The sequence below is a fragment of the Paroedura picta genome, chromosome 13, assembly GCF_049243985.1.
Source record: "Paroedura picta isolate Pp20150507F chromosome 13, Ppicta_v3.0, whole genome shotgun sequence".
Lineage (NCBI taxonomy): Eukaryota > Metazoa > Chordata > Lepidosauria > Squamata > Gekkonidae > Paroedura > Paroedura picta.
Window position 1 is genome coordinate 19333654 of NC_135381.1, and position 20140 is coordinate 19353793.

Sequence of the window (20140 nt, forward strand, 5' to 3'; positions counted from 1 at the left end):
CTTTGTTTCTCCTTTGTTTATTACAATTTAATTCTGCATAATTTAAAAATAACTGTTAGTTGTCATACAAATGTTTATACCAATAAAATCAGTTGCCAGTGTATGTTTCAGTACCACAGTCTCAAATTCCCTTCACATGTTAAGGCACATGTGGCCCACCCATCAACCAGGGGGGGAAATCCCCCCCCACAAACACCCCAAAATTTCTTTCTACAGGGCAGAAAATAAAGGCTTTGTAAGGTTTTAAGTCCCATAAATTATACACTAAACTGAATATCAAAAGCTTTTGTCCTACAAAGTTTAGTCTGTAGCACTTCTGGGGCTCAGAGCACCACAGCCTAATAAAAATAGGAATGATCCATCTGGTAAAAAGATTTTCTTTAATTCAATAAAAAAAATGGTGAGAGCAAATTGTCAATAGCTGCAATCATTAGACATCAAAAACAGTATTTTCCTCCACTGTGTACCCTGAGAATGGTTAGATCAAGGACAGAAAACCCAAGCAGAAGTGAGTGGGGATGGCACTTCATTGATAGAAATTCTGGTGGAGTTGGCATCAAATCAAATGCAAATTCTGTCCATCAATAATGAGAAAGATGCTGGATTTGCTGAAGTTTTGGGGCCAACTTCATTACCCACCTGATCAGCATATATACAGGAAGAACAGATCACAAGCAGAATTCCAAAATGCCACATTCCAGCAAATTCAGCTTTTGCTCTCCACTATCAGATAAAGGGGTTGCAGCTGGAAACACTATTTCACAAAGCTAATTTTCATGGCAGAATCAGCTCCAAACAAAGCAGTGGCACACAATTTCTTAATCGTTCTTTTCTCCATGGATTGCCCTACAAAAGTGATGCTCATACTACTACCTCAAGAATAGCCACTAACACATGCATTCAATTAAGCAAGCTGCCCTTGGCCAGAAAAAGTGTGAAGCGCCAGCCTGTCAAAAAAAAATCTTAATTGCAGGTTTCAAACTTGGTCTTCAGCTCCTTAATACCACTAGATGAAATTGATGAAAAATACAGATTCATGAAACCCATTTGCATAATTATCTTTCAAGAAGGGAAAGTTACTATATAGGCAGAGGGGATGGGAGGGAGAGAGAATGAACAATCCAGGGCATAGTTTTGTTTTTCTTCTACACAGCAGGCTAACTGCTGCTACTAACACCACATACAAGAACTGCTGATGCAGACAGATTACTAAAATACTTGAAAAACATAGACATTTAAGAGCACCTGTAGTGAAGCTGGGTACAGTAAATATCCAGCAGTACCAGGTACTGTTAAATGTATGATTACTGGTGGTCTCCAATGGGACACGTATGCTGTTTTAACTGAGGGTGCTAATGATCAAGCAGAGATGCAATTGGGGCTGCTTCCTACGGTAGGTGGGGCGGGAGAATGGTCTTTCAATAACTGAGAAAGGACATTTCATTCCATCCCACAAAAAGGTTAATCTAAAAGGCTGTGAGTAGGGACAGCCTTCAAAAGGAAAGACAAGAACAGTCAGTCTCAGATATATCCCACTAAGATATATCTTAGGCCCTAACGAGAGACGATGCTGGGTTGATATTATTAAACAATCCTCTTTATGAAATGCTCATTTCTCAATGTTTGATCTCCATCATTATACATGGTTTTAAACTTGAACTTTTCTATATCATTAGCATACCAAGATTCATATGCCACAGCAGAGATACTTAAAAATCCAAACTTGTTTATGATATGACAAAACCACTCAATTATGTAAAAGGCACACCCCTGTCTACAAAAGACAGCTGATTGGCAACTAATGGCCAGGAAAAGCAGCAATGTTTTTTTTTAATTAAAAATCTGGTCAGTGTCTCTGTCAAGGACTGTATCTTCAGTTTTTGATGTGGAGAAGGGGTTTGGCTATGATGTCTCCCAGCTCTAGAGATGAGAACTACATAGGCAGAGGCACTAGAAATCTGCTGGAAAAGCTGATCCTTAACCCTGGAATCAAACTGCTCATTTCAGTCTGCTGGACCTGGTACCCTGAACTGTATTTGCTGCAAGGAATTCTCTTTAGAGCCATTAGTGCAAGATGCAATTAGATTCAGGAGTCTCACAAATATTTCAATCCCCCCATCTTTGAGTCACATTACTTGGTGTCTACAACAAAAGGCACTTCTTTGAGTTCTTCTTTGTCACAGGATACAACACTGCCCGCACAGCTTCTGTGAACACTTCTTGAACACCCTCCTGGTTCAGTGCAGAGCACTCTAAGTATTTGACTGCTCCAATCTGTTTGGCCAGTGAAACCCCCTGCTGTGGCGTGGTGGGAGCCAGGCTCTGCTCCTTCAGCTTTTTCACAGTCTCCATGTTACTTCTCAAGTCCCGCTTGGTGCCAACAAGAAGAATTGGCACATTAGGGCAGTGGTGAGAGACCTCAGGGTGCCACTTGTGCCGCACATTGGCAAAGGAAGAAGGGCTCCCAATGGAAAAGCAGATCACAAACACATTGGTCTGAGGGTAGGAGAGGGTGCGCAGCCTGTCATACTCCTCCTGGCCTGCAGTGTCCCAGAGATTCAGGCTAACCATTCTGCCATCCATTGTCATCTGAGCGCTGTAGTTGTCAAACACTGTGGGGATGTATTCCTCAGGGAATGCATTGGTGGTATAGCTGATGAGCAAGCAGGTCTTTCCCACGGCACCATCTCCAACAACAACGCACTTAATCGTCTGCATTCTTTTGCCCTGAAGGGAAAAGTCCTGTACAAAACAAAGATAAAGTCAGAGAAGTCCAAGAAACAAAAAAGAAAAGGCAGTTTTACAAATGTTGCAGGAAGAGTTAACCAGATCTTACAGAATATATACATACATAAACATTAAATCCATAAGGAATATAAGCTCTTATTTCAGAAGTGGCAAAAAGAAGACTGACAGCCCAACCAGGAATGAGCTACAGGTAATTCCTGTGGATTAATCCAAAGCCATGACTTGGGCACTGTTAAACGGCAATCACACGTAAAATCATAATTTGTAGGGCTGAAAACTGACTCAATTTTTAGCCTCCTTCTGAACAATATATTCTGGTTTTGTTAATTGTACTCAGAAAACCTTAATGCTCCCCATATTGTTCCAGTATCTGACTTTGCAAGAGCCTCTTGTGGCGCAGAGTGGTAAGGCAGCCGTCTGAAAGCTTTGCCCATGAGGCTGGGAGTTCAATCCCAGCAGCCGGCTCAAGGTTGACTCAGCCTTCCATCCTTCCGAGGTCGGTAAAATGAGTACCCAGCTTGCTGGGGGGTAAACGGTAATGACTGGGGAAGGCACTGGCAAACCACCCCGTATTGAGTCTGCCATGAAAACGCTAGAGGGCGTCACCCCAAGGGTCAGACATGACTCGGTGCTTGCACAGGGGAAACCTTTACCTTTACCTTTTATCTGACTTTGCTGCTAGAAAAAGTACTGCAGATAATAAAGCTCAACCTCTGAATCAAGTAGCAAGAGGAACAGTTACTACACACTACAACAAAAGCTTCTGCAACATGCTTGGGGGGGGGGGTCAGCCCTATCTCAACATTTCTAGATTCTAAAAGCTCAGATCAAAGGAAGCATTCTCAACAACAGGCAGGAATTAATGGAGTATGAGTTACAACAGAAAGAATTAATTAATAAATAAATATTAGGCCTGAAGTCCAAAAGAGGAGCAAAGCTCAAAGCAGTTACTGGGAGAAGCTTTAGATTCACCAGCATAATTAGACTGGCCTGCAGCACTTTAAATCTAATATCCTGTAGTGCTGCTCAAGGACCTTCAAAATGGACTTTACAGGGATGGAATTCACCTGTAAATACCAAGCCAAGTGTTACATGCTCTCAGACTGGAACTTCTAACCTAGCCCAAACAAGAAGCAACTTGTCAGCGTCATTCTTGACAAGGCAATGGTTTGCTCCCAAGATACAGCTTCTTGCTGAGCCAGAAACCAGCTAAGAAGAGTACAGTGCCCACTCCAGGATATTAACAACTGCACCTCCTAAAACATGTATTAGCAGGATAACTCTCCAAAGAGCAACCTACCAAGCTAATTGCTCTTTGCGTCAAATCTTCTCCTTCACTGAGCACTTCTTGTGGTCAACTCAATTAACAATGTTCTTGGGCAACACCATGTCGTCTTGCCCCTTGAGCTTCGGATTCACATAACAGTAGCCATCCACATTCAGACTTTTCCCACCCTAAACTTCCATCACTGTGTCCTGTAGTTCCCCAGGATTTTGCCAGAGTATTTTGCACCAGCTGGAGATGACTCATCAGTACAGTACTAAATTTTGGTAAAAGTAATAAATAAACGAAGTGAGGAGGGAAGGCTACGTGGCACAGCCCGATCTGCCAGCTCTCAGAAGTTAAGCAGGGTAGATACTGGGAGCGAAAGCACCAAGGAAGACTGCACAGGAAGGCCACAGAAGCTGCTTTTACCTCTCACTTGCCTTGAAAGCCCCTTGCTGGAATTGCTACTAGTCAGCTATGACTTCACAAAACTTTACACACATAATGAACCAATACTGCTGTACCCAAAAAGTCCCCTATGGGCTATGCTTCAGAAGATAGCCATCTTGGTCTACAGTGGAACAGCTAGATTCGAGTCCAGTAGCATCCTGGAGACCAACCAGATTTTCAGGGTATATCTGACTGACAAAGATAGCTTTGACTGCCAACAGTTTATCTATAATCAAGCTAGCCAGAAAGCCCGTTGCAGCTAGGAATAAAATGGGCATTAGAAGTGGGCCCCTCGACATGGCTGCAGCCAGCAAACCTTTGGGCTGCGCACATGCCGGTCGGGCAGGTCATCCCGGAGAGCATCTGGAATAACCTCCCATGCCCAGCGGGAGCCTCCATTGGCAGCTAGGATGGCCTCCCGGTCCCTGTCTGGACAGGGTGGCCATGTTGGGGTATGGGCTTGGCCAGACCAAGCAGCATTCTGGATCAGATGTAAGGTTTTGGTAATCACCTTTAAGATCATACATGGTCTGGGCCCAGTTTACCTAAGGCAGGGGTAGTCAAACTGCGGCCCTCCAGATGTCCATGGACTACAATTCCCATGAGCCCCTGCCAGCGTTTGCTGGCAGGGGCTCATGGGAATTGTAGTCCATGGACATCTGGAGGGCCGCAGTTTGACTACCCTTGACCTAAGGGACTGCCTCTCTGCCTATACCCCTCAAAGAAATCTACACTCTGCCACCTCCCACTAACTAGTAATCCCTGGCCCCAATGAAGCTCGTCTGACTTCAACCAGGGCCAGAGCTTTCTCTGTCCTGGCCCCCACCTGGTGGAATGAGCTCCCAGAAAAGACCAGGGCCTTGCCGGAGCTAGATCAATTCCACAGGGCCTGCAAAAGGGAGCTCTTTCACCAGGCATTTGGTTGAGGTCAGCCAAACTGACATCTATTGGGCCCCCCAGAACCCTTCCCCATGAACTCTGAATTGACTAACCATGGGACAGTTAACATGTTAATGTTGTTCAACCAATTACTAAACCACTGTCATGGTTATTACTGTTGTTACTGTTATTACTGTTACCACTGTTGTTTTATTAGACATTGTTACTGAGTTATGCTGTACTTGCTCCATGTTCTCTCATGTTCTATGTAACCCGCTCTGAGCCGCAGGGGAGGGCAGCATATAAATTTAAGAAATAAAAATAAATAAATAAAGGATACCCCATAGAATGTGCAAAGCAAACCCCTCCGAAACACCAGGTTGAGTGTACAGCAGCAGTTACTTTGAAAACTACATTTGAAAATAATTTTTTGAAAAGCATCACAAGACTTTTGCTTTCTGTTTCCTGTCAGTGGTAAGAAAGCAAAGCAGGAAGAGGAAGGGGGTAAGGCACCATAGTTTCTACTCAGGATCAAAACGCTCTGGTGAAAAAGTAGTATTTAGAACAAAACAAAAATCTTCCTGCTAATGTCAGAATGCTCTCTAAAGTCAACAGCTGAAGTTACAAGGCTTGGAAACACAGATCCACCTGGCATCCCAAACACCCTGTCCTCCAGGCATACAATTCTATTGTAACAGATGTTGCCACACCCGCAGGGAAAGACAGTGACAAATCCTACAAGGCAGGCCTTAGTGTAAAACCATCTCCTTGCCAGCATTATACTCGCTCCCAGAAAATACATGCAATTGCAATATTTTGTAGATTTAGAAGAAGAAGAGTTGGCTCTTATATGCCGTTTTTCTCAACTCGAAGGAGGCTCAAAGCAGCTTACCTTCCCTTTCCTCTCCCCACAACAGACACCCTGTGAGGTGGGTGAGGCTCAGAGAGCCCTAATATTACTGCTCAGTCAGAACAGTTTTATCAGTGCCGTGGCAAGCCCAAGGTCACCCAGCTGGTTGCATGTGGGGGAGTGCAGAATTGAAACCGGCATGCCAGATCAGAAGTCAGCACTCTTAACCACTACACCAAACTGAAACCCTTCAGCAAAACTGTCCCTTGGTTGACACGATCACCATCTATGCTTCCCGCAAACCATCTATAAAACTGGCCAAGCCTTCATATCACTTTGGAAGAACATGAAGATTGGGATGGTTTACCAAACATTGGCTTTATAAACCACCAGGCTGAGAAACGGTGTGTGCCAGATGCCGCTGGAGATCCCAAAGCTATCCATTCCATGGCATTCAATAACTCTGTGGAGGCTATAATTTTTGTCAACTGAAAATTAAACCCAGAGATAATTTCATGGTTCCAGAATTTTGCAAGAGTTGCCAGTATAGGATTCCACTAATCCTCAAGATGATTATATCTGCCAGAAGGCAGAGATTGGAAAGTCACATAAAAAGGATTGTGTAATACTGGTTTATCCCAGTCAAAAAAAAAACAGACTATAAATAAATAAGGATGCAAGAAGGCCCAGGACCTGAAAAGAAGCCTAAAATAGTCACCAATTCAGTTTGATATAATTACTCTAAAGTCAGTCAAGGACCACAACTACAGAAGGATCAAATCGCAGTGCACTATCAAATGCAACCTCCTCAGGCCAGGCCCAGCGCCCTTCACTAGCACTCCCTAAATACATACCCATACGGAAGGAATCACAGAACTCATTCCCTCTATTTAAGGCAAAGGGCAATGGAAAGATGCCCTCCCACCCAAACAGAGCTCTAGAGCAGCAGAGGCACAGAGTTTGGGTGGAGGGCAGCCTTTTCCCTCCTGCCCATACACCTTCAGCAAGCAGCCAGCTGCAATCCCCATGTCATCCAAGTCGACTCTAGTCAGCTGGCAGACTAGGTACTCTGCTCCCCCAATCTCCAGATAAAACCAAAACGGGTCTTAGGTGGAGTGCAAGTATCCAGGAAAACAAGGAGGTAGACTGCTGAGTCAGCTGGCTTCAACTGGGTAGCCCTGATGGTCTGAAGTAGCACAACAAAATTTGAGCCCAATGGCACCAACAAAGGTTTATTCAAGGCGTGACTTTTCGTGTGCCTGCCCACAAAAGCTCACACCTTGAATAAATCTCAAAAGGTGCTACTGGCCTCAAACTTTGTTGTGCTGAGTCAGTCGGCCAGCCTAAACCACTTTACACAGCAGGTGAGGGATCCCTGGCTCTGAGCAATTCTTTCCTCAAAAAAATAATTAATTTTTAAAAAAATCCCTACCAGTAACCCCACAGAAAGAAAGGCTCGACCCCCGTTCTCTGGCCAACCCAGTAAGCAAGCAGGGAGCGGGTGACCGCCCTGCGGCATTCTAGTCCCTCCGTGCCCAGCCCCTGCACGCGCGAACCAAGGCTTGCTTCGGCACTTTGGGATACGCCTATATGGAGCCACATTTTTAAAAATCCGCCTCTCACCACCGCCGCCGCCGCTCCCAGCTCGCCCGTAGCCTTCAGGCGCGGCAGGCTCCGACCTACAGCCGCTCGGACACCACTAAGGGGTGGGCTCTGCTCTGCTCTGCTCCCCACCCAGCCTAGCCCAGCCCAGCCTTACTTTCGGCCCCGCGCGCAATCCCGGTTCCTGCAACCGGCCCAAGCGAAGCAGTATCCGGCAGTCAGAGCCCGCCCACTCCCCACCCCGGCCTTCACAAGGCGCAGGCGCCCTCCCTCTCCTAAAGGCGATTTTACGATGCCTCGCCAACTTTCTGGGAAATGTAGTTCCTTGGGGAGCTACGGCGGCCGGGAGCGGCCTAGGTTGGGAAAGACTTTTTGCGTGCTCGGTTCATTTCGAACCTTTATATCCGCTGCTGTCAGCGACGAAGCCGCTTCGAGAACCTTTTGTTAAAACCAGAAATCGGCCACTAAAAGCACGTTTTAGACATCTAGAGCTGCAGGAACTGGACATTTCCTTTCTCACCGCTCGCTCTGAGGAGACCTGTCAAAGGGCTTCTCGTCCACTGCGCAAGGATGACTGGAGCCCAGCTCCTTGGAGGAAAGGCGAGAAGAACCGAGGCTGGTTAAGGCGGGAGCATGCCCCGGCCGCCGGCACGGATCCTCCACGGGCTTCGGGGGCGGTGGATTGAACGTTAAGAGTGTGGAGCCGCCGAACAGATACTTCTGGGAAGCTCACCGGGGAAAGAAAGTAAGCGCTCCTCCGTTGTCTGTCCAAAGCAGCTGGTATTCAAAGACACTCTGCCTTTGGAACTGGACTGGAGGCTATTTTAGGGTTATAACAGGCTATTAGCTACCATAGCCAATCTTGCTATCTATTTTGTATAGGTTTACTGTAAGTTGGAGCCTATTATGTAACCTTGCGTCCTTTATTAATGTGTCAGGTTAAGACTTTGCTTCAGTTCTATTTCATTTATAGAATACTCCCCTATTCTATTGCTAGTATTGTCTCATTCTGTGTAATCCAACTTGAGTCCCAGTGAGAAAGGCAGATGATAAATAATGTAGATTTTAAAATTGCAGGAGGTTTAACCAGTCTTCTTTAAAGACATCTAATGCTGCTTTGTGTCACTTCACCCACATCTGTAATGCAGTACCAAGAGATGATGCAGCTGGTGGGGCAAGACTTCACTGCAACTTCCATCAGTGTCTTGACAGAAAAGCCCAGACCACAAATGCAACTGCATCAAATCCTGGAGAAAACTTGCCTGCCATATGCCCAAGACTACTATATTAGATAGAAACAATTTGGGGATTGCCCTTAGCAAGTGGTCTCAAGTGCATTTATAGTTGTACAGATTTTGGCTGCTCAGTTCAGGTCTGTCTCATGACATAGGCCCTGCTTTGTATGCAGAAGATCCTAGGTGTGATCTTCAGTGTCTCACATGAAAAGGATTTGTTCTTGCAGGGTGTGAGAAGATTTTGCTCCTTTTGAGCTATTGTTGCCTGTCAGACATTACACCAGTGAGCTAGGTAAGCCTGACTGAGTTGAAGGTAGCACCATATGCTAGCTGTTGAACCTTCAACCATCCTCTTCCATAGATCCAAAATAAGAGACGAGCATAACCATCTCTCACTGCCTCCTGGACTCTACTAAAGGAAACTATAGTTATAAAAAGGCAGTTTTTAAGTACAGACTGAAGCATATGGTACCTAGGCTCATTGGAGCAGCAGGAGGTCATGTGCTTGGCAAAACAGAGTCAGTGGGCATAATTCCTGTCCGAGTATCAGGAAAATAAACCACATCAGTTTTACCTTCTGCTCAAATATGTGTGGCAAATGAGCATCTGTGGTCCAGGACTATGACTTCCATACCAAAGGAGATGGACAAGGAGTGCAGATCAAAACATAGTTTGAACCAGGGGTAGTCAAACTGCAGCCTTCCAGATGTCCATAGACTACATCTGGAGAGCCGCAGATTGACTACTTTCAAGTGTGGGCAGCATTGCGGACTGGATTGCATTTTAAACTTTAAAAGAATGGATTTTAACCTTCCTAAAGGCACACCTTCCCTAGCACCACCTTTTCCAGCAGTCAGAGAACAGCAGAATTTTGTTAGTTCTTTATTTCCAGCCTGCCAGTTATCTGCTAATGTTGAGCTCCCTGTAAAGCTAAGTGGCAGGTTAGAAATAAAGAGCTAATAGGAAGTTCTGTTGTTGTACATTTGGCATGATTGAGCCCAGTGTTCGTGTTTTGTTATCCTGTGACCATTGGTCCTCAGTGTGAGTTTTTTGATTTCCCTGATTTTGAGCAAGTACTGCTGAACCTCAGGTACGGTAGTTTCCTTTTTGCTGTTAGTCCTGCTGTTCATGATCCGTTGCCCAATTCTTCTCTACTATAGTATATTTCTCTCCTGCCAAACATAAATATGACAATCTCACAATTTTACTAGTGGCATAATTTTTTTTATTATGCTTCTGTAATTGTTATTTGAATTTTGATTTTACTGTATCAAGTCCTCTGGTAAAAGGAGGATGTTGATAAAGGAAAGGGAAGTTTGTCTAGTGCAAATGATGGGTAAGTTGAGCCTCAGCATATGGCCTTAATGGGCTATATGGCCTTGTTTCCTCCATTTCTGATGGAGCTGGCCAAGAGGCAGCAGTAGCATTAGCAGTATACTAGTTGTCTGACCATATGGGAGATGGAAAATACAGAAAGTGCTGTCTGGGATGTTGACTATGTGTTCCTACTGTAAGGCAGTCTAGTTTTGCCAGGTAGGGAAAGAAACCAAATGAGAGTCTGGCTGCCTGAAATCAACTCTGTTCAGAGCCATGGAGAAACTGGCATGTGCACACACTGGTCAGTTTCACTCCCCATATAGTTAACCATGTGTAAATAGGGTGACAAGGAAATGTTCTATGTTGTCCCATACTCAACAGAAGCATCTTTTATTTCAGGGATAAGAAAGAGCTGCACACTAAAATAGGCTGAGACATTTTAGATGCCTATTTCCACCATCCCTTGCTCTCCCCCCCCCCTTCACTCCCTTCTAAAACGTGCCAGGCAGCCCTAAAAATCTGGTGAGCAGAGGAACAGTGGGTATTTCTATCAAACAGCAACCACTCCTGTACCACAGAGCTGCTCCCATTCTGTTTTGTTGCAGAGTAGTCCTTAAAGTGGAAACTGGCCATTGTCTCCTTCACCAGTCTCAGAATCTGGTGGATGCATGCACTCAGTTGCCATTAGAAAATGGGCTAGAAAGGGTCATGCCCTGGCCTTCCTGCCACTGCTCCTCATCTTCGTCCGACCAGCTCAAGCTGTCATCAGATTCCTCCTCCTCCTCCTCAGGGGCTCCTCTGGCTTCCTGGCTTTCCAAGGCATCTGCCTCCAACTGCTGCTTGGCTTGAGATCTGCTCTGCGGGTGTTCCAGTCTGGCCCAGGTGACCGGGCTGTCCTTCTGCAAGGTAATTTCCACCTTGGAGGGAACCATAGTCACAGAGCTTTTCTCCACATTGATGACCTGGAAGAAGACCACAGAAATGACTCCTGACCTTTGTCAGCCGATAGAACAGAACCTTTAAGCCAGGATAATTTGGGAAGATCCTGTTATGCAGCATAGTGGCCCAGCAGCTAAAAGATGACCACAGTGGCAACACAAACAAGGCCACCTGCCTCTGCTAGGGAGCCAGCTCAAAGATTCCCATCATAGCAGAGTTTTTTTTTCATTCTTACTCTCTGGAACTGCAATATTAGGGGGCTTTTGTTTCTGGAACAACTCCAGCAGCGGCATGACAGGCTCAATAAGTGTGGCTTCACCTGCGGCAGGTACCATGACCACAACCCAAATCATTTTTTATGACTTACCCCCCAGAGATCCAACTCTGCCTGGAAAACCTTGTCTCCTTCAAAGATGATATCAAGGTCAAGCTGCAGATAAGGACACACATGAAAACTGACTCCTACAGAATCAGACCGTTGATGGCTCAAGGTCAGTATTGTCTACTCTCACTGGCAGCTCTCCAAGGTCTCCAGTGGAGGTTTTTCAAATTGCCGACAACCTAATTCTTTAAACTGAAGATACTGGGGATTGAACCTGGAATTTTCTGCATGCAAAACAGATTCCTTGCCTCTGAGCCATTGCTTTGAACAGAGGAAGGAGCTTCAGTGATCTGGGCTGTATTCTAGATCTGACATGCCCCAAGAGCCCCCCCCCCCACTCTCAGTCTCATTTGGATGGAGACTACAGTGGTTCACCAATATAAATTCCCCATGCAGATCAAGCCCCACCCAGACTTCATGGCATAATTGCACTTACCACAGTGCGATTGGCCTTCACAGAGCTGACCTCTGGCAGAGGGGTCTTGGCATAGACGGTTACCACTACTTGGCTGCTGGTTTGGTGCCAGTCCTGCCGACAAGACACCAGTTTCTTGTCCTGTTGCCAAGAAGAGTCAGTGAACAATCTAACCCTCTGTTCAAGGATCTGGCAACTTTACTAGGAAGTGTAAAAACCACTCCCACCCCCTCATATTGCTGCTATTAAGGACAGTATTGTAGGTGCCATGCTGAAACAAGAAAGGAGACCTTCTGGGCCACCAAACTGCAAAGAATTCCAGCGTAGCTTTCCACTTTCACCTCTGAGCCACAAAGTGCAGTAAAGAGAAAGGGGGACTTACCTAGTGACAAGTTAGCATCTGAGGAAGAGCACATAGAATGGTTCAGCCTCTGGACTTGCTCTCCTCCCCCCCTCCCCACACACACATACACACTCACTTTCTGTTTTGCTACTTTCTCTCCTGCAGCCTTGTTCATCCTGATGGCTTTTGGCTAAGGGTGTAAATCTGGTAAGGTCTTAGGGTGTGGAGAGAGCCATCCACAGACTTTTGTAGCACACCATACAAATCCTTCCATGACTCTTATCTAGCACCTAGGCAGAGGAGTTTATGGGACAATTCCTGACCTGCTTCTTCAGCCAGGTGTGCTTCCCCCTGCTGCAGCCTTTCTGCTCCAGGAATGCGGTGAAGTCTGTTGTTTTAACTGCACAGCAGCTCCAGTACTTCATGCTGGGGAGGATCAAGGAACCCATGTTAGAAGCACAGAACTGAGGCAAAAGATCTGGCTTGAGAATTAAGCCTTGCCAGCCAAAGGAATAGGACTGTGTGGTACAATGATTAGGAATTCAGCTCTTTTATCTAAGAGGTCACATTAAGTTGTCAAGAACTGCTTGGGTATCAACAAAAGACCTGGAGTCCTGCTTTCTGTGCCCCCAACTTCAAAAGTGAGGCATAGGGCAACTAGTAACAGGACTTTTAATGGTGAAACCTTATCTTTGGAATCCCCTTCCTCTTGAGGCCCACCAGGTACCTACTTTATTTTCTTGTAGGGATCTAGCCATCTCACCTCTTTTTACCCCAGCTTTTAATTATGGGATTTATCAGCTTTTAAAAGTCTGCTTCTGTTGTATGGATAGGGTTTTTTTTAAATGTCTAGTGGCTTATTTTTTAATGGCTTGTTTTTATACACTTTGGTTTTTCATTGTAAGCTGCATCGAGCAGGAGTCTGAAGAGGGAGCACAGAAATATTCTAAATAAATAAGAAGCAGAATTCAGCTGCTCATACAAAGTATTTTCAGTCACAGCTGAATGGCTGGAAAGTGGATTTGCTCTGTGCCATGGAAGAAAACAAATATTTGGAAACCTTTATTTTGGAAGATGTTGCTTAGGCCCACTACTGCCAGCCTGTATGCTTGGGTTGCTTCTGTGCCCTGCAATGAAGGCTACCAACTCTGGCTTGGAAAATTCCTGGGGCTTGGGGGATGGAGCCTGGGGAAGGTGGTGTTTGGGGAGGAGAGGGAATTCAGCAGGGCTAAATGCCATAAGCCCACTTTCCAGAGCTACCATTTTCTCCCAGGGAACTGATCTCTTTATTCTGGAGATCCCTTGTGATTCTGAGATATCTCCAGGCCCTACCTGCAACCTTTGTGCAGTTTGTAAGTTAACTGGGCATTGCAAAGTTGCTGAAGAAGGCTCCAGCTCTCTAACAATGGTCCTGCAGAGGCTTCCTGGAATTACTCACTGCTCACGTGAGGCTGTATGAAAAACACAGGACACGCTGCAAGAAAGAAAACTTTGCAATAATGACTCTTGCTGTCTCCTCAGAATATTTACCCTGACCAACACAGATATCGCTTTGCCAGCTTAGAGGCTAGAAAAATCCCTGCACTAGCAGGTCTGTCCTTGGCAGGCAGAGGCCAGAAGCTCCAAGTCTTGTTACTGATCTGAGACAAACAGTTGGGGAAAGACATGAAAGGTGAATGGAGGAATACTCCTCCTCTTACCCCTCATGGAAGACGGGGATCCCAGGGTGGAATATGCAGGTCTCCATATTGCTCTCTTCCCCTTGGTAAACCTGGAAGACCAGTGAAGAAGAAAGGGTCAGAAAGCAGCCCAGAATGCCCCCTGTGCCCCTCCTGCTGGGGGGGGGGGCTACTGACCTCCCCCACACCATAGTCTCTGCCTTGACAATGCATTTCTTTTGGCAGCCACTAGGTACAGCAAACAACCAAAGTCAAGGAGCCATGCTTTCCAGTTCAAAGCTGGCCTCCACATTTGGTGCTAGAGGGAATTCTGATGATGGTAAAGCACCACTTCCTTGGGGAGGCAGTTCCAAGGCCACGAGGCAAGAAGCAGGTCCAGCAAAAGTCCACAAGGGGAGCAGCAAAGACACAACTCACCACCTTGCAGCCAGAGTTCTTGCAGGTTGTACCAAGGTTCACCTGAAGGACAGCACCTGCGACAGAGTCAGACACTTTGGAAGACTCCAAATTACAGCCCCCACTCTAGCCAACTGCAACATACACTCCACTCACTAATGTACAGCCTCAAGATTTTGAAATCCTGGATCAGGAGGCTAAGCACACATTATCTCAGTTCCAAAAAAGGCAAGCCAGTTGGGACCGGGGTGTGTCTGCAAATGTCAGGTTCAGTCTGCCATACAATCAGTATTTTATTCCTGAATCCCAATCATTCACATTTTCCTGCAGCAGGGAATGGACATTGCCAAACAGAGAAGGACCCTCAAACTCAGCAGGGGGCTATTGTGCTGTTTCATTATCAAGCTGAATCCAGCCCTGGCAATAGAGATGAGGACTGGAGCCCCAATCCTCCCAGAACCAAAAGCTACTTCCAGCCAGCCACACACACCTACAGTGTGGAAGTTTGTCCCTTTAAACCTGCAATCTCTCAAGCCAGGGGGATGCAGCCTTCAGACTCTTCTTGAGAGTTCTGACAAGGACACACAAATCCCAAGCACAATGCGCTTCCCTTCCCAATCTGGCCTCTTCCTCACCAGGGCTCGCAGTGCCTTGCACAGCTGGTTGTTCCTTGGCTGACAAATCCAGCTTCTTTAGGGCCTGCTCCAAGGACCCAGAAACCTTCACCGGCAGTAGTTTCATTGGTTCATCTGGACTAGAGAAAACCAACAAGAGAGGGTGGGAGAGCTTCGAAGGCTAAGAACTAGCCCTACCACCCCCCTACACTGGCTCCTCCTTCACACAAGGCAGGCTTAGCTCATGGAACTCTCTGCCACTAGCTCAGACAGCTTTAAACATTAGTCCAGTTCCAGGGAAATAATAGGCCTATCAATAGCTATTGGCCACAAAACCTTAAAACCTCCCCAGTTCTGTTTCAGAGGGTAGCCTAACTAGATTCAAGTCCAGAAGTGCCTTAGAGATTTACAAGATTCTGATGAAGGGAGATTTTACTCTTGAAGGCTTATATGCAACGCATCTTGTTGAAGGTGCCTCTAGATATGAATCTAGCTCTTCCCAGTTGAGAGGCAGGCTACCCTGAACCCAGATGGCTGGACAGAGAAAAGAAGGAAGGGCTCTAGCTTTCACATTCCACCTTTAGGCTTCCTGAAAGCCTATGGCTGGGCGCAGTAGGAAACTGGATGCTTGACTAGATAGACCCTTGTGAAATGTTTCCTAAACCAGTCTCATCATTAGCCCCAGAAGGGAAGCTCATGCAAGGACCATTCCAGAAGCTCACCTGGGCCTCTCGCGCTCCATCATCTCTGCTGACTTTGGCCCCTGGACAATGATCTCAGAGCAGGTTTTGTTTTTTGACTCTGGTTCTTCAGGCTCTGGGGGCTTCTCATTGCTGTGATACCCTTTTGTGCAGCCCTTCAAAAACAAAATGCACACAGTTGGACCTTTTGTACTAATAAATCTGTTCTACTTAATATTTCTGGTAAGGCCTAGGAGGAGGAGCTGGTCTCATAGCTTAAGTGCCACTCAGTGCTTAACACCCTCTCCGGGCAGCTGTCCCGCCCCTGAGTGCCTCCTCCTCCAGTCGGCTTGCCTGTCTGTCCAGCAGTCAGCCACTCACTTTCCATCTCCCACCCCTGGCAACCCCCTCCTCCTTCCGCTTCCCTCCAAGGCTCAAAGGCTGCAGATCCCTGCCAGTGAGTTCGCTTCCCGGGGGCCTCCATCCTGCAGCCTTTTCAGGTCCTAGGGGGAGGGAAAAGCCATCTGCAGAGTTTTTCCACCCCACACATCCCCAATCTAGCGCCTGTTGTATTCCTGAATGCAATGGGCTCTGTAAATGGGGCCCTAGTAAATAAATAAACTTAATGAAATGATAACTCTCAAAGCAGTGAGAAATGCTCTAAAATTTTCTTGACTTCCAAGATATGTATCTTCTTACTTCTCACAGTACATTCACATATCAAAGCACTACAAAATATTAACATTTTCAGGATTTCAAAACTGTGAGAACAGGAAAGCATGAGATCAACGTGCAAGTTTCTTAGTGAGTACATGCATGCATGACTGCTTCCCTCTGTCATAGTTGCATTGTAGGGAACACTAGCTCCTCTTTCGAAGTAACCTCTTCCATGCACCAGCTACTTGCTTTGCAAAGTGCTTTGCTTGTAGAAGGAGCCAAAGCTGAACCCTGACATCTCCAGCTAAAAAATTACAACGAGCTGGTCTTTCTCTACCTGACAAGGTTGACCCTGCTGGAGTACATGGACCAATGGTTTGACTTGGTAGAAGATTGACTTGATAAATTACATTTTCAAAACTAAGTTAGGGGGCCAGAACCATTGCACTATTGTCCCCTTTAAGGTAATATTTTCCTCCTGCAGATGGAGTGGCAATCCAGATCAGAATTTAAATTACATTTAACTCACATGATGAATTAAGCCCAAGATTCCAAGACAGGACAAGTCACAAATTTAAAAAACCTGATTAGAATTGATGATTTAGCAGGGATTAACCCCTGACCTCAAACAGGAACCAGGCAAAGCCATAAAGAGCAAAGCCAGACAGATCACTTGCGGGACAATGGATACACGTACCTTTATGGAGAGGAATTCTGAGAAGTCGGTGGTTCGTTTCTTGCAGCAAGACCAACCCTACAGACAACAACACAGCATGAACATCCCATTCCTCAATACAGAAACCACGAATACGGTTGCCAGTGATGTCCAGAGATGTTCTTCTAGCAACCATCTGGGAAAGTACTTTTTGGAAAGCTACTAGCAGCTCAGGACAGCAAAGAGCACCTCTTTCCACATGACACAAGGCTCTCTCTTATGCAGCAGGGAGAAGCTGCCAACAAAATACTCCCTAACCACTGCTTTCCCCCTGCAAAAGCCTCTTGCCAGACAATGCTTACTTGGCCTCAACAGACATAAGAAAGACAAGCCTCACAGGCTACTAGAAATGCTACATAGACATCCCTGTGCAAATCCCTCCCTTTCAGTCCTCACACCTGTTAATTGCCCAGCATCCATGAAATCCCCTGTGAAGCATTCTGTTCAAAGAGCCTCAATGGAGCCCTCAGGCCCACTCACCTTCAAGACATCGTGAAAGACAGGGAAGCCTGGGTGATGGAGACAGGAGTCTGAGGACAGGAGACAAAAGAGTGCAAGCAGCAATGTCATCCAAAGTCTGTCATTCTCACAGCCAGGCCAGCTGCTTTGCTGTTCTCATTGGTAAAGGGTAAAAGGGTGTATCAAAATATCTCAGGCCCCAGAGGCAGCCAGATTACAGCCTTGGAGCCACATCTGGCCCAAGATTGCTTTTCATTGACTGCTTATGCACTGGGAACTTCACTGCCCCAGCTCCCATGCAGGAGCACAAATCGGGGGCCGATGAGGTGCACCAGGCCAAATGCTCCTCCGTGTGGGCGCAGGAAGAGGTGGGGCAACCTGCCATGACTAAAGCTCCAGCCCACAGCCTGGCACAAAACCTCCAGTGCATAAATGGTCATTGACAGAACTGGAAATGGGAAGGAGCCAGCTTCAACATGAAGTTTCCAAAAGCAAGCTAAGATCCTGATGCAGCTCTCAGGCTGAACAATCCTTGTGCAGCAGGCTCTAGTTCTGCAGATGTTACTGGTGTCATTTTCCTACACAACGGCTTTACTTTCTTTGCTCACACAGCATATTATACCAGTTTCAAATCCACTTAACTCATAGGTCCAAATCTATTTAACTTCCCAGCCAAGGACCCCTGAAACTAGGCTTTAGATTGGTTTGCATTTCTGACGTAGGCTTGCTCCTGATCTGCTTACCATAACCCAATGTCCAAGAGTGGCTGAGTGGTAGACCATCTACCTTGTATGGAGAATGGCCCATGCTCTGTCCCCAAGATCCCAAATGAAAGGATCACCTAGACAATAGGTGATGTGAAAGACCTTGCCTGAAATGTTGGAATAACACTGCCAGTCAGTGAGAATACTGCTCCTGATAGGCCTATGGTTTATCTCTATATAGCAGCTTCATGATATCTCAAGGGGGAGAGTGCCAGCTTCAGCAACATGCAAAGATTGTGGCCATGAGCATGGAAAGATTGTCCCTTTGCTCACCACTGGGGCTCAACCCGCACCTGCAGATTGCTGCATAGTTTGTTACACTCTATCCTGTAAGCAGCTTGCATACCTGGTGACAATCAGAACACCATTTGCATTCTAGACCTTGACTGTTTCCGCACTAGTGATATCATTTAGATTTGCATTTTTAAAGGGCTAATTTTTCTGTCCATTTCCGCATTAAAAACCACACTTCCAGATGCAGACTAGAATTGCTGTCTCCCTTATCATGCAGTTAAGAAATTCCCAGTTACAGCAATTTCATTTTTAAGGCAGAATCCAATTCAGGGTTGCCATTCAGGGAAAATGTTTGTATTTGTTTTTTTAAGTATACAAAGAAAAAAAGGAAAAATAATTGATTACAATGAATCCCAATCCCTCATCCCCCCCGTCCCTATTATCTTCTTGAATTTCATTTAGCAAGATATATTCTATATAAAAGTTCCATTGCTCTTGGAAATCTTCGATTGGCCTTTTGTTGACTATGGATGTAAGTTTCACCATTTTCGAAAGATCAGCAACTTTGTACAGCCATAACCCAATAGTTGGTAATTCCAGGGATTTCCAGTTCTTAGCCAGTACTAATTTTGCAACCATTGTTGCATAAAAAGAAAAAACCCTACCTCCCCCAAATCTGACTTTTTTTAAAGGGGCTGATTATGGTACAATGTTGTTTCTAACTATAAAAAAATAGTGGCAGTCTTGCTGCAGCAGCATTGTAACATGATAGCCTACTTTTTAAAGATACTGCATATTTTTGGGGGGGAGGCGATCGAAAGCACAGAATGGTGGAATTAAGGGGCGTAACAAAAAGAAAAGTGGAAGCAGGTACCATTTAAAAAAATAAGTTTTGGGGAAAGGGAGTAAAGCATCATGGGAGGCTGCCTCCTTCCGACTCTCAGTGCAGAAAACATAAGGGGAATTTCAGCCTCGGAAAGGAGGGGAGGAAAGTCCAAATGCAGAAAGCAAAGTGTGAACTCGTAGCATCCAATGGAAATCCAAAGAGAGGCTAAAACAAGTTATATGTCAAATGAGGAAATTGGCTTTTTCTTTGGGTTATTTCTTATGCAAAAATATGGATAAGGGTGTGCCACCCTTACCACAAAGACCCCCCCCACCAGTCACTTAAGCAACCGTTTTTAGGAGTGGAAGTCCTCCGCCTCTATGGAGTTCCTCTGGAACAAAGCTCAGCCAGTTGGATGTTGAGCACCACAGTGGAATAAGGAACCTGATGAAGAGGACCAGAGCCCATTCACCTCCATCTCTACCCTCCTCAAGAGACATTCCAAAGTTGACATTCCTTGGGTTGGGGGGAGTGAGGTAAACAGCTCATGTTTACAGCCCAGTCTATCTAATCCCCAAGCGTGAAACAGGCCTCTGCCACAACTTGCCTGCCAGCAGCATCCACAGCTTTCCAGAATCCCCAGATGTCAAAGCTGAGGAGGGACTTTAAGAGCTCTCCCCAATGCAAAA

General features: G+C 45.9%; 2 protein-coding genes and 1 long non-coding RNA gene across 7 annotated transcripts in view; 1 reads left to right on the plus strand and 2 right to left on the minus strand.

The window, feature by feature from the left end:
- On the minus strand, positions 1-8026 carry LOC143822638 (rho-related GTP-binding protein RhoG-like). 4 transcript variants are annotated; one of them, XM_077308027.1, is made up of 3 exons: positions 7954-7970; positions 4049-4289; positions 1-2742 (listed from the first exon to the last, which is right to left on the minus strand). In XM_077308027.1, the coding sequence occupies exon 3, from the start codon at positions 2716-2718 to the stop codon at positions 2143-2145; it is 576 nt and encodes a 191-aa protein (XP_077164142.1). In that variant the 5' UTR covers positions 2719-2742; positions 4049-4289; positions 7954-7970; the 3' UTR covers positions 1-2142. The 4 variants fall into 4 exon arrangements, with proteins under 4 accessions (XP_077164142.1, XP_077164140.1, XP_077164141.1 ...); XM_077308025.1 differs by lacking the exon at positions 4049-4289 and having other exon boundaries at positions 7954-8026; XM_077308026.1 differs by lacking the exons at positions 4049-4289; positions 7954-7970 and adding an exon at positions 7818-7948.
- LOC143822639 (uncharacterized) overlaps positions 7981-20140 on the plus strand; it is a 16818-nt gene continuing 4658 nt past the window's right edge. The window contains exons 1-2 of the long non-coding RNA XR_013226220.1: positions 7981-8541; positions 11662-11778. This is a non-coding gene — a long non-coding RNA (uncharacterized LOC143822639). The remainder of the gene's footprint in view (positions 8542-11661; positions 11779-20140) is intronic.
- Positions 9608-20140, minus strand: part of ITGB1BP2 (integrin subunit beta 1 binding protein 2) — an 11323-nt gene continuing 790 nt past the window's right edge. The window contains exons 1-11 of one of the 2 annotated variants that reach the window (XM_077308021.1): positions 18371-18436; positions 17649-17698; positions 17151-17207; positions 15839-15972; positions 15138-15256; positions 14524-14579; positions 14128-14198; positions 12751-12853; positions 12106-12225; positions 11655-11717; positions 9608-11310 (exon numbers count right to left, since the gene is read on the minus strand). In XM_077308021.1, coding sequence (XP_077164136.1) covers positions 11023-11310; positions 11655-11717; positions 12106-12225; positions 12751-12853; positions 14128-14198; positions 14524-14579; positions 15138-15256; positions 15839-15972; positions 17151-17207; positions 17649-17698; positions 18371-18434 — 1125 coding nt within the window. In that variant the 5' untranslated portion in view covers positions 18435-18436 and the 3' untranslated portion in view covers positions 9608-11022. Of the gene's footprint in view, positions 11311-11654; positions 11718-12105; positions 12226-12750; positions 12854-14127; positions 14199-14523; positions 14580-15137; positions 15257-15838; positions 15973-17150; positions 17208-17648; positions 17699-18370; positions 18437-20140 lie in introns of those variants that run through there. The other variant, XM_077308020.1, reaches the window with a different exon arrangement.